This window comes from Emys orbicularis, chromosome 4 (genome assembly GCF_028017835.1).
Source record: "Emys orbicularis isolate rEmyOrb1 chromosome 4, rEmyOrb1.hap1, whole genome shotgun sequence".
NCBI classification, from domain to species: Eukaryota; Metazoa; Chordata; order Testudines; family Emydidae; genus Emys; species Emys orbicularis.
This window is the reverse complement of record NC_088686.1, coordinates 41,236,390-41,249,868: the sequence shown is the minus strand read 5'-3', so window position 1 is coordinate 41,249,868 and position 13,479 is coordinate 41,236,390. Positions and strand designations below refer to the sequence as shown.

General features: G+C 43.5%; 1 protein-coding gene across 16 annotated transcripts in view; it reads left to right on the top strand.

Moving 5' to 3' along the window:
* NRXN3 (neurexin 3) overlaps positions 1 to 13,479 on the top strand; it is a 1,366,589-nt gene that overhangs the window by 383,496 nt on the left and 969,614 nt on the right. For all 16 annotated transcript variants that reach the window (XM_065404047.1, XM_065404046.1, XM_065404048.1 and 13 more), the window contains 2 exons: positions 7,339 to 7,777; positions 12,583 to 12,966. In XM_065404047.1, the coding sequence (XP_065260119.1) occupies positions 7,339 to 7,777; positions 12,583 to 12,966 (823 nt within the window). The remainder of the gene's footprint in view (positions 1 to 7,338; positions 7,778 to 12,582; positions 12,967 to 13,479) is intronic.

The window sequence follows — 13,479 nt, the reverse complement described above, 5'->3', positions numbered from 1 at the left end:
GTTTTGTTTCCTCCAGGAGCAATGATAGTGGTTAACACAGTAATCAGACAGCCTCCATAAAGCAAAGTAGTAGTTGTTTAGAACAAAAAACATGTCAGAGAAAACAGGTCTGAAAACAATAAAACAGGCTACACACATGTCTAGCTTACCAGGTACCTAACCATCTTTCACAATGGGAATCCTGGGATGTCTGAGCTTCCTTCAGACTCCCACCACGAGTCTCCTAACATCTGGCTGGCATAGTCCATTCCCATAACACACAAACTATTTCTCCCCCATGCTTCAGGGAGAATACACTTTAAAAACTGTTCAGTCTTTTTGATCTCCAAGCACCCAGCTGGCAAAAGAAGCTTGACTTTTCTTTGGAGACATGGTCTTTGTAATTAACATCTTTCCTCCATTGTTGCTTTCCAGTTTCTTCTTCTCGCAGCCCCCTATTAAGTTAGATCAAACCCACCACAGTTATATACTAACTTTACCTTACTGACCAGGTGTCACAGTTCTAAGACTACCGACGGGCGCGTCCTACTGTCTGGACGCTGAAAATTCCTTAGGTGTATCCATCTGCCTGAGCAAGGTCTCTGTGGTACAAAATAGAGTCAAATAGTCCAACTGTGCCTGAAGGGGGTGGGGCTTCTAACTCCCATTAATGTCTCTTTAATGTAGTCCCAGATTCTCTAATCTTGAAAGGGATAGAGAGTAGTGGTACCAGCTGCTTAATGGCTTATCCTTCCTGGCTGGCATACCAGAACCAATTATTTTGTAGGCACAAATGGGTCACAACAGGCCACCTCATAATGTATACCTTAAGTACATAGCCTCACAATAACCAGTGTTCCATGTTGCTGGATTGGCTGTTACCCTTACATCCGTGAGGGGTTGAAGTACCGCGGCTATTTGTTTCAGGTGGTCATGGTCCCCCTAATTCTGCCTGTAGATGACAATGTCATCCAAATAGGTGGCAGTATATAGTCCATGGGATTGCAATATTTTTATCCATCAACCTCAGGAAGGTCACAGCTGCATTGTGGAGTCAGAATGGCATGGTACGGAAGAGGTACAAGCCGAAGGGCGTGGAAAAAGCTGTCTTTTCCTTAGAGTCAGGTGTGAGGGAGATCTGCCAGTACCCTTTGGTAAGATCAGTGGTAGACATACACTAAGCTGTCCCAACTGGTCCAATAACTCATCTACCCTCCATATGGGATAGGCGTCAAATTTAGATATCATGTTGACTGTGCGGAAATCTATACAGAAGTGTATCATCCTGTCCAGACTAGGGACCAGGACAATGGAGCTCCCTCCACTCACTACAGTATATCTCCATCACTCTGAGGTCTAACATTGCTTGAAGCTCCTGATGGCCTATGTCCCTCATTTTCCCAGAGAGGGGCTGAGGGTTTCCCCTCACTTTTTGTCCTGGTGCAGTTTCAGTATGATGAGAAATCAAGTGGGTCTTTCCTTGAGTGGACAAGAAGATGGTGGGGAACAAGTCCACTAGTTGCTGGACTTGTGTTCTCTGTTCACAGTGTAAGGCTGCCCCCATCTTTACAGGCATGCAGATTATTCCCCTCAGGGCATGGGGTTCTGGTTTGCGGGGGGGGGGGGAGGGGGGAGGGAGGAGTCAATGAAAAGCCCCTCCCTAGCCTTCCAGGCATTTAGAAGTTTATATGATAAATTTGGGTGTTTTCTTTTTTTTCTGGTTGCCAGATTTTATAATTGATGGGGTTTGCCTTTCTAATCACCTTGAAGGGCCCTTGCCAGCGGGCTAACAGTTCAGACTCTGAGCTGGGTAGTAGTAAAAGTACCCTATCACCTGGTTTAAACTCTCTCAACCGAGCTCTGCAGTTATAGGAGGTCTCTTGTGCATGTTGAGACTGCAGAAGGTTTTCTCTGGCAAATGCTCCCAGTTCTTTAAGTCATCTCCATAACTGGAAAGGTGCATTGGTTTGTAGCATCACTACTATTTCAGGAGAATGCCAGGATTTTTAGGCCAAAAGGGCCAATGTGATCAATTAGTCTGACCTCCTGCATCACACAAGACTAAGGCCAGAGGACTGACTTGAGTTAATTTGTGTTTGAACTAAAGCATGTCTTTTAGAAAAACATCTAATCATGATTTTAAAATAGCCAATGATGGAGAATCTACCACAGCCCTTGGTATGTTGTATAAATGGTTAATTACCATGTAGCGTTCAAATGTGCAACTCACCTCTAATTTGAATTTGTCTAGCTTCAACTTCCAGTATTGGATCTTGTTACACCTTTGTCTGCTACACTGAAGAGCCCTCTATTATCAAATGTCTGTTCCCCGTGTAGGTACTAATAAACTGTGATCAAATCACTCTTTAACCTTGCCTTTGTTAAGCTAAATAGATTGAGCTTCTGGAGTTGATCACTGTAAAACATGTTTTCTAATCCTTTAATTATTCTGGTGGCTCTTCTCTGAACCCTCTCCAATTTATCAACATCCTTCTTGAATTGTGAACGCCAGAATTGGACACAATATTCTTGTAGCAGTTGCACCAATACTAAATACAGAGGTAATGTAACCTCCATACTCCTACTTGATGTTCCCCTGTTAATATATCCAAGGATCATATTAGCCCTTTTTGTGACAATGTTGCATTGGAAGCTCACATTGAGCTAATTATCCGCCATGACCCATAAATCCTTTTCAGAGTCGCTGCTTCCCTGTATAGAGTCCCCACCCTGTAAGCGTAGACTATGATCTTTGTTCCTAGATGTATGACTTTACATTTGGCCATAGTACAATGCATATTGTTTGCTTGTACCTGGCTTACCAACCAATCCAGATTGCCCTGTTCTCTTCCTTATTTACTTCTCCTCTAATATTTGTTTCATCTGCAAACTTTATCAGTGATAATTTTGTTTTCTTTACAGTCATTGATTAAAATGTTAAATAGTGTAAGTCCAAGAACTAATCCCTGTCAGACCCCATTAGAAACACACCCACTCAATGACATTTCCCCATTTACAATTACATTTTGAGTCCTATCAGTCAGACAGTTTTTAATCCATTCAGTGTATGCCATGTTGATTTTTTTATCATTCTAGTTTCTTCATTAAAATGTGTGATACCAAATCAAACTCCTTACAGAAGTCTAAGTATATTACATCATCATTATTATTTTTATCAACCAAACTCGTAATCTTATCAAAAAAGATATCAAGTTAGTTCGACAAGATGTATTTTCCATAAACCCATGCTGATTGGCATTAATTATATTACCCCCCTTAATTCTTTATTAATCATGTCGTGTATCAGCTGTTCCATTATTTTGCTTGGGATTGATGTCAAGCTGACAAGCCCATTATTACCCAAGTTGTCCTGTTTACACTTTTTAAATATTGGCACATCAGCATTCTTCCTGTCCTCTGGAACTTCTCCAGTGTTTCAAGACTTATTGAAAATCAACATTAATGGTCCAGAGAACTCCTCGGCCAACTATTTTAAAATTCTTGGATGCAAGTTATCTAGACCTACTGATTTTAAAAATGTCTAGCTTTAGTAGCTGCTCTTTAACATCTTCCTTAGTTATTGTTAGAATGGAAAGTATTTAATCTTCATCATCAGTCATGAGCATCATCATGATAAGATATGAATATATCATCTGTTTTTCCCTACATACAGAACAGAAATATTTATTGAACACTTCTACCTTTTCAGCTTTATTATTAACAGTTCTACTATTTCCATCTAGTAATGGACCAATACCATTGTTAGGATTCCTTTGTTCTTAATATACTTAAAAATCTCCTTCTTATTGTCCTTAATTCTACTGATCATAGTATTTGCCTTCTGGCCTTTAGCTTCCCTTATCAATTTTTTTACAATTCCTAGCTTCTGATTTGTATAAATTACTATCAGCGTCCCCTTCTTTGTATTTGAATGACTTGTGGTCCCAGGGCCCTATAGTGCTGCTTCATTAAGTACTGAAGGGGTAAGCAGAGATGACATTTGTTGGGACTGGGCATAGATCCCATGTCCTCATGGAATCAGGGCTGTGTGGACTAGCAAAACCAGTATCCCAGCTCTACAGCAGCTTTTTTGTTCTTCTAACAAAAATTTATGCTTTTCCTGTTGTGTTGCCCTGTTGAATGATGTAATTGAGTCCCATTTCTTTTGATCTTTTCCATAATTCCTCTTAATCAGGCAAATTAACAGGGAGGAAGGATGTGTTTATGGCTAAAGCATCGTTGTCAGGAGATCTGTGTTCTATGACCTTGGGCAAGTTACCCTTTCTCTTACTCAGTTTCCCTGTCTCTAAAGCTGATAATGACGCTCACTTTATGGGTCCATGAGGTGGAAGGCACTAGAGAATGGGACATCATTACTATGATTAAATGAGAAGAGAACAGGTGAAACTAGTTATTTATGGCCACATGTTCAAAGACATCAGAAGACCTGGTGAGATACGTGAGGATTGATATCTCATAAGGGCAACCTGGAGGTCCAGGTAAGCAGTCAGGAGTGGGATATTCCATTACAAGATAGGAGTCTCATTCTCAAATTGGGAGGATTTCTGTGTGTTCTGGACTCAGCATCCTGACACATTCTGGTATGACAGTGTTTTGTCTCTTACAGATTATTTACACAGGAAAAATACTGGGTCACTGGTGGCCCAGATCCTCTGCTCTGGCAAAGCAACACTTAACACAGGTCCCAAGGAGTTGGAACCAAAGTGGCATCAAGCCACCTTTCTGTCTCTCAGCCCTGGAAGAGACTTAGGCCAGTTTTCCCTCTAGTGCAATTTAGAGCAGCCTCAGGGTTGCTCTGTTATGTGACTGGTAGCAGCCTCCCAGGGTACTGTGCCAGCCCAGGAACACCAAAAAGCAGGGCAGTCTGGCCATGCCCTCTCCTATCTACAGTCCTCACCACTTGCCAGGATGGGGCCAAGAGTGGTTGACTTAAAGCCAGCTCTATGAGCTTCACACCACTTTGGGAATCCACTATGCAAGCCAAATCCTAAACTGGTGAGTTAAACCGTGATTCCATCCAGTCTGGGCTGCCAGACTGGCAAAAATAGGATTGAGCAGGGCTGAGAATATGGCCTTTTTTGTGTGCTACTTTATAATGTAGAAAGGGGATCTGGGAGTTTGTTTTGTTTTTAAACCCTGTTCCTGTGTTTGTTTTTTACATTAGAAATATCAGGAAAGTTGTTTTATTTTGCCGAAGTACTCCTTGGAGGTCAAAAGTGTTGTGAATCTTCCACAAAAGAGTTTTTCTCATAAGTGTTTGCCTGGAGTTAAATAATTTTACACACACATACACACTTCAAACAATTTGACTAAAAATCCTTGCCCCCCTCACATAGTTTGAGTTTCACTCTCCTTTCACTTATGATGTTCTACCTCTGCTAGTTCTCTAGTTGTCCATAGAATCTTTGAGGAAAAACAGTGCATGAATTTCTAAGGTGAAAGAAAAGCTGAGTCGTTCCCCATTTAAACAAAAGCTAACCAAACAAAACAACCCTTTCAGTCATAGAATCATAGGGTTAGAAGAAACCACAAGGGTCATCTAGTCTAACCTCAAGTCCTTCCATGTAGCTCACAAAGAAGTAAAAATGGTCATAAATAGTTGTATTTGCCTTTTGAAGTGGAAGCAAGTGTCACTTTTGTGTCATAAAATTGGTGCATAAATGTGTTTTTAGCGGGTTTACAGAGAGTTGACATTAGAAATAAGGTTTTGGTCTCCACTGTCATATATCCCAATGACACACAGCCAGTCTACAGAAATGACAGAGAGCACGGAGGTTGTAACACAATCATCAAATTCAAGGTTTAGAGATGGCATCATCTAAGGATATTTTATCTGTAAACTTTTAACAAATAAATTGCATTCCCCTTTTGGATATTAATTCATTAATATTTGTAAAGAACTTTGAAGGTGCAGAGTGTTATAATTAGGAATATTGTAAGGAAGTGGCCAACATTTATGTGTCACTACTGCCCTCTACTGGATGGAATCAGAACTACTTGACTGTGTCATAGGCCCTTAAAAACTATCTTCCATCAAGGGTCTCTTTTAGCTCAAGAGGTAGGGGTTTGTTCTCTTGGAGCAGGAGGATCTGAGCTGTATCTCGAATGCCATTATGAAGCTCCAAGGGGGTACTGCGTGAAGCCTAGTGAAAGCTGTGAAGTCCTAAGTGGGTACAGATTTCTCCTTTTTAAAATTATTCCTGGTTTATCTACTTTAGAATTTTATCAACCCGCCCCTCCTACTGTTATCCTTTTATGTTTGTTGCAGATTGATCTCCCTGATACCATAAGTCAACGTGGCTTTCCTCTGTTTCCTCTGTTATGTCTGTCTGGTTCTGGAAATAGGGGTCTCTAGTTTACTTGAGCTCCCCCTCTGGCTGGATGTCAGCCTCTGGGATAGCAGAACAAAACTGTTGTAAGGTTTTGTGACTGAGGCTAGGTCTACACTGCAGCGGGGGTCCGACCTAAGATACGCAACTTCAGCTACGTGAATACCGTAGCTGAAGTTGCGTATTTTAGGTCGGCTTACCTAGCGGTGAGGACGCGGGAAAGTCGACCGCTGCCGCGCTGCCGCCGACTCCGCTGCCGCCTCCTGCCGAGGTGGATTTCCGGAGTCGACGGCAGAGCGATCAGGGATCGATTTTACCGCGTCTTCACTAGACGCGGTAAGCCGATCCCCGATAAACCGATTGCTACCCGCCGGATCGGCGGGTAGTGAAGACAAAGCCTAACAGAGTGTTTTAAGATTTCTTGGTGAGAGAAAAGTTAGGTCTAGTTTTGTTTGTTTGCTTTTGTGGAGGGAGCTTATGGCTCTTCAGGATCCACGGTACACTCACCAATATTTCCTAGCAACTGTAATGTACATGAAATTTTAGCACTCCCACTCCAATGTTTAACTGACCTTACTAAAGAAACAGCAGTGGTGGCACAGATTTTCATACAGAGCTTGTGTATGTGAATACTAAGGGTACACCCTGTCGTGTGTTTTATAGTGGGGTCTATATAAATGAAGCATCATGGTTCCAGCCACAGATTGTATATTATGTACTAGATCCTCAATGGCAGCATATCTGTGGTGGGGTTGTGGTGCTCCCTGACCTCCAGTAAATGTTCTCTTCTGCTGTTCTGATCCATGGTATTTATAGCGCACAAATTGTTGTTTGCAGGCACCATCCTAGCTCTGTCCTCCCTCTCTGTCACCATGTAAGATTCTCCCAAGGTCTCATCCCCACTCCCCAAAGCATTTTTGAGTGCTTCTCTCCCATGCCTGGTAGGGATTGGGAGGCATTTGTATTGGTTGCAGAATTGATGTATGGTGTATATCTTTGTCTCGGATAGGTTGTTTATAAGAATAACGACATCCGTCTGGAGCTGTCTCGCTTGGCGAGGATCAGTGACACCAAGATGAAGATCTACGGGGAGGTGAAATTCACATGTGAGAATGTAGCTACGCTGGATCCCATCAGCTTTGAGACGCCAGAGGCCTATATCAGTCTGCCTAAGTGGAATACCAAGCGGATGGGCTCCATTTCCTTCGACTTCCGCACCACTGAGCCCAATGGCCTGATCCTCTTTACCCATGGCAAGCCCCAGGAGAGGAAGGATGCCAGGAGCCAAAAGAACACCAAGGTAGACTTCTTTGCAGTTGAGCTGCTAGATGGGAACCTCTACTTGCTGCTTGATATGGGTTCCGGCACCATCAAGGTGAAAGCCACCCAGAAGAAAGCCAATGATGGAGAGTGGTATCATGTGGATATCCAGCGAGATGGCAGATCAGGTAGGAGGATTAAAATATTAAATAGGTTCATCTCTCCTCTGGTGGGGGAGCATAAAATCCTGGTCCTTTAAAATTCTTACTCCTAGAAGGGAGTAGCTTTCTTGCAAGAACTCATGTTACTTAAAGAATTCACCTAGCAGAATAGGAGGCATTTCAGAGGGCCAGCAGTGTATAAAGTGTTCAGTGTGAGCTTTAGAATAGCCCCACAGAAGAAGCCTTTATAAGCAGCCCTTCAGCATCTTACTCTTTAACTCTATTTAATCTGCACCTAGTTCAGTAATCACGTACATCATCACAGTGGTCACTTTTGGTGGGCCAAGCCTTGAGGTCAAGTGCGTAATGAATTTTATTACTTGTTTTTTATTCCAACTAACTCCCATTTACTTCACTGGGAATAAGTGCTGAGTAGAAACTGAGTAAGAACTTCAGGATCTGACCCAATATTATCACCCTCTCCTGGGTCTTTGTAGGGCCTGGGGAGACTAGATAACACAATTAACATGGAGAAACTTCCAAACTAGTGGAAAATTTGTTGGGACAAGGGAAAGAGAGGAATTGGCCAATCACTGCCCTATTCTCTTGTTTCCTTTGATGCTCCTGCAGATCACTGTTTCAATAAGGATTCTTCCTTTATTCCTAGCTAGGCTTTCCCTTTCCAAAGTGTTTCTTAGAGTGAAAGTCCTTCTCTTAGTCTTTCTATATCTGGTTGAGTCCTCTTTGCTGCTTCTCACTTTTAGAATTTCAACTAACAGAATATATTTTTTAATATTATGCCTGTCACCATATTATATAGGCTCCAAAGGTATTTCCTTTGTTTCTGATGTTGTAGAGCAAGCTAACATATACTCATGGTTGTGCTCCAAAATAAATTAGGAAGTGAAATAATCATATCTACAATTTGAGCCTTGTGAATATGTGAACAGTTGGGCTTGAACTTCTCCTAGATCATCAGGAGTTGAATGTCTGGCCATATGTTGCTGTAAAGGGAATTTTGCCTACATTTGCAGTTAGGTCTAGGATTTGACCTGTGACCTCCATAATATAAATGTCCTAGATTTGTGCTTCTTGGGGCTTGCAACAGAGTGTTTTCAGCAAAGGGAATATGCTTCCCCTGATTTTTCAAAAGAGCTGACTTTTAGGGACCACTGCACAGCCTCTCTCTTTATGCAGGCCTTTGTCTGAAGAGCTGGTCGTTTCTGTGATAGTTTAAAGGAGTTTCTTTGTGTCTGACATTGAGCCCATCTAGGTTGTAATGTATGTAATTTGATTCCATTAGCACCTAGCGACATCGACAGGAGCATTTTACAAATGAAGACGTAAATAAATAAATGATTTCTCTAGATTTGCTAGAATCTAATTAACTTGCAAGGATAAACTCAATTAGTAGCATTCATTACTGCCTACAGTTTTGCTTGCTCGCATGGAGCATACCTGGTCCTTGGACAAAGAACTCCAGAGTAAGAAGAAAAAGATGAAAAAGCAAAGTCCTGGCTGAAACAGCTTGTTAAAACCCAACCTGAGAGGGGCACCTTTTGGTGCATTATGATAGCTGAGATTGACATTACCCCCAGGAGAAGTCACCTGAGCTCCCAAAGGAGGCAGATTGCAGGACTGACCTGTTTGTTGCTCAGCAGAAAGGTTTATTGATTGCCTGAAACCTGATCAGAGATAACAGACTTCAAATTAAATGTGTTTTGTTGAACAACAGTGAACAGATTTGTTCTTTTCTTTTTTTAACTGAATTTTGTGCTGGTGAAAAGTGTTGGATTGAGAGCCCTACCCTCTGATGTCCTTTCTGAAAAGGTAATAGGAGCACCAGCACTGAGAGTTCCCCCATGTCACCCTTTAGTGTGCATTGACCCATTGAGGCCCTCAGAGGCCTCTGCTAGGGATGAGAAGGGAATTCAGTCTCCATGGTTTGTTCAGTCCCCGGCTTTTCTGCTGATTGCCAGCAAGGATTCCAGCTAGGTCCTGTGCTTTCTGTGACGTGGACATCTGCCTGTTAGAAACTGGACTGAGAAACAACAGACTCATTTCACATAGGTCATCCAATAACCGTTAGACTTTAATAACTGAAAACCGGTTTTGATCTGGGCTAGATTTGAGCCATTGAACTGGACATTCTGTGTATCATTCATAAGGTACCCTGTCCTCATTAGATTCTTTCCTTTCTTCCAGTTCTCCCAAGGAGTTAACAGCTTTGAGCTCTGCTGAGCTAAGCAGAATCACCTGTAAAGGTCCAAGTTCTTCCTACCACTAGGTACTAGAGTAGGAAAGGGGCTGCTGGGAAGCAGGGCAGTTATCCTGCTCACATAACCTCTGGCATCTCCAGTCCCCTTTGACTCTGCGTGTGCTTTAGTCGGTGCTGGCTGCCAACGCAACCAAAGCTATAACTTCACTGTATGCTGACAACAGCTGACAGCTTGGACTTGGACTCCTAGCATCCGCTCCCGTATCTTGTAACCTTTCTATCCCCAGGGCAGCCTCCTACCGGTAATGTCCATGAAATCTGTCACCATTTCTAGCTGGGAAATGCTGCACATCATTACAAGAGAACATTTTCGGCCAATTCTGAGCTACAGAGCACATGTTATCCCACCCCTGCTGACTCTGAAAGCCTTACTGGCAGACTGGATGTCTGGTCGCATCAGTGTACTGTTTCCCATACTGGCTCTGCCGTCACTGGTTGCTGCCTTTTTGGGCCCTCCCACTCGCTTACCCACGCCCCCAGTTGAGGCCTTTGAGGGGTTAGAAATGAGGCAGAAGAGCCCTTCTGATTTCTGAGGTAGAGGTTTGTTCTGTCTTTCCAGAATCGTAGATGTTAGAGATGGAAAAGATCTACTAGCTCATCTGGTCCCTTCTCCCTAGGGCCAGTGCTAGATTGGTCCCTCCAGTGGCTTTCTCAGTCTGGTCTTAAAAGTTCCATGTAAGGGGTCTTCTGTCACTTTCATGTTCTAGAGCCTAATGCATCTCACAGTCAAGAAGCTTAGCCTATTACTCAGCCTAGATACATACTTCCTTTCTTAATTTCATCCTCTTCTTCCTTGCTTTACACCTTTAGCCTTGGTATTTCCTCTCCTTCCTTGGTGTTTTCACCTTTTCAGTATTTGCAAACTGTGTTATGTCTCCTCCTCTATGGCTGAGTGGCCAAACGAGAGAGGTTTCGTCTGAACTTTTAACCTTTCCCCATAAGTCAGACTCTCCAGCGCCTTGATCATTTCTGTTATCCTTCTCTTGACTCTCTCCATCTTTTTGGTAATACAGTATACTGTCCACAACATGAACACAACCTTCCAAGTACAGTGGCAGCAGAGCCAGATGGAGAGGGACTGTGAGCTTGCTGCTCTGTGATATGCTGCCTTTGCATATATAGCCATATTGTGTCACATCTCGGCTCTTGCCATATAAAGGGGGAAATGTCTGTGGTACTGCAATTTACTTACACAACATGGTTCATCAAACAACCCTAGTTCTCTCTGAGCCTTTAATTTGTAACGCCTCTATTGCCTCAAACACTCTGCTGCCTCTGACATTATCCCTAAGTTATACAGAACATCACACACGTGAAATGCCCTGTTTGCGTTCTGCTCTCTGTTCAAGAAGATGCGTATTACAGCTTAAGGGGGGGAAAGACATACGTATGTGACTGCATTTTCTCGCAGAAAACTCTATTAACCAAACTCCCCTGCCCCCTCCTAGGGGTGTAGGATAAAGAATGCAGTGATCTGGAATTAATCTTAAAGCATAGACAGTCCCTTCTGGGGACATAGAGTATCTTAATGACAGGGCAATCACACGTGATGATTTAGAGCTAGATGGAACAAGTTTCTGATTCTTATTCTTATTCTGATTCTAGTTCAAAGCGGATTGGTGTCCCTATCTCAAAAATAACTAAATTCTGAATGAGGAGCAGTGTGGTCTAGTAGACTGCACTGCACTGGCCTGTCAGAGACCTGGGTTCTGCTTTTATCTCTGCCACTGACCCATTGGATGACCTTGTGTTAGTCTCTACACTTCTCTGTTTTCCCCTTCCACCCTTTGTCTGCTTGATTGTAAACTCTTCATGGCAGGCACTGCCTCTTAAAATATGTATGTACAGTGCCTTGCTCAATGGGGCTCTCATCTTGCTTGAAGTCTAGAAGCAACTATAATACAAATAATAAGAACTCTCCCTTTTGGAGTTCACCTTCACCTCTCTGTGTCTCCATTTTCCCATCTGTGAAATGGGGACAATGGTACCTTCTTTGTAAAATGCGTTGAGGTCTGTTGATGAATAGCATTATGTAAGAGCTATGTATTAGTAGTAGTAGTATTTACTTTAATCCTATATAGTCCCAGAGCCTTCTAATTCCAGCTGCACTTTATGTGATTTCCTGTCTTGCAGAGTGAATCCCATTGAATAACACTGAAATCCTGGGTTTTTGCTCTTTTTTAAAAAAAAGAAAGACCCTCTCTTCCTGCAAGACAGGAGGAGAATTAAGACCATGTTATTGAATATGTGTATTATTGTAGCACCTAGAATCCCTAATCAGGATTGGGACCACATTGTGCTCTGTGCTGCAGAGGTACACATGAACACACAGTCCCTGCCTTGAAGAGTTTAGAGCCTGTGGCTGGGGGGGAGAGGTGGGGAGGGGCAGCGTAGGACAAACTTTCTCTGTCAGTGTTGTGTTTTACTGGGGATCTTCAATCTCCTCAACTGAAACCGTCATCTTTAACCTGCATTCAAATACCATAGGAACTGCACTAGACCTGGGCTGTCAGTGGAGCTGTTGGCTGATGTTTCCTTTTCCTTCTTGCCCCAGGTACCATATCAGTGAACAGCAGGCGCACCCCATTCACTGCCAGTGGGGAGAGTGAAATCTTGGACCTGGAAGGGGACATGTACCTAGGTGGGCTACCTGAGAACCGGGCAGGCCTCATCCTCCCCACAGAGCTCTGGACAGCCATGCTGAACTATGGTTATGTAGGCTGCATCCGGGATCTGTTCATCGATGGACGGAGCAAGAACATCCGGCAGCTGGCGGAGGTGCAGAATGCTGCCGGGGTCAAATCCTCCTGCACCCGGCTCAGCACCAAGCAGTGCGACAGTTACCCATGTAAGAACAATGCTCTCTGCAAGGACGGCTGGAACCGCTTCATCTGCGACTGCACTGGCACTGGCTACTGGGGCAAAACATGTGAGCGGGGTAAGTCAAGTGTGCTTTGAGATCATGCTTACCAAACTGGGCGTGTGTAGGAGCTCAGCAGGGACAAGACTGTGCTACTCCTGGATTTAAAGTTCGGTTATTCCGATGGTGCCCCCAAGCTCCAAGGACTCTTCTCCTCGCTTTGATGGCTCAGTGAGATCTGAGTCTCTCCCACCCAATGGTCCTCACCACCCTGAGTACAAAGGAAACTCCACTCCCATTTGATAGTGCCAATCCCTACCCAAATTACCAGGGAGCCTTACTTCTAAGATGGTTCCCCCTCACCCTCTGCCCAAAGGACCAGTTAATCTTACTGTCATCTGAGCTGATGATACCCTGGGGAGTGGGGATCCTTCTTCTCAGTTCTGAGGTCTCTTTTCCCCAAGTTCAGTGTCTCTCCCTCTCCGAGTTCTGTCTTTCATCTGTTGGGGCACAAAATGTGGCTGTGTGTGATGAGTTCCAGGTGGTTTGTTGGTAGCAGTCCCAGGTGCAGGCTGGGGCCTGCTGATCCTT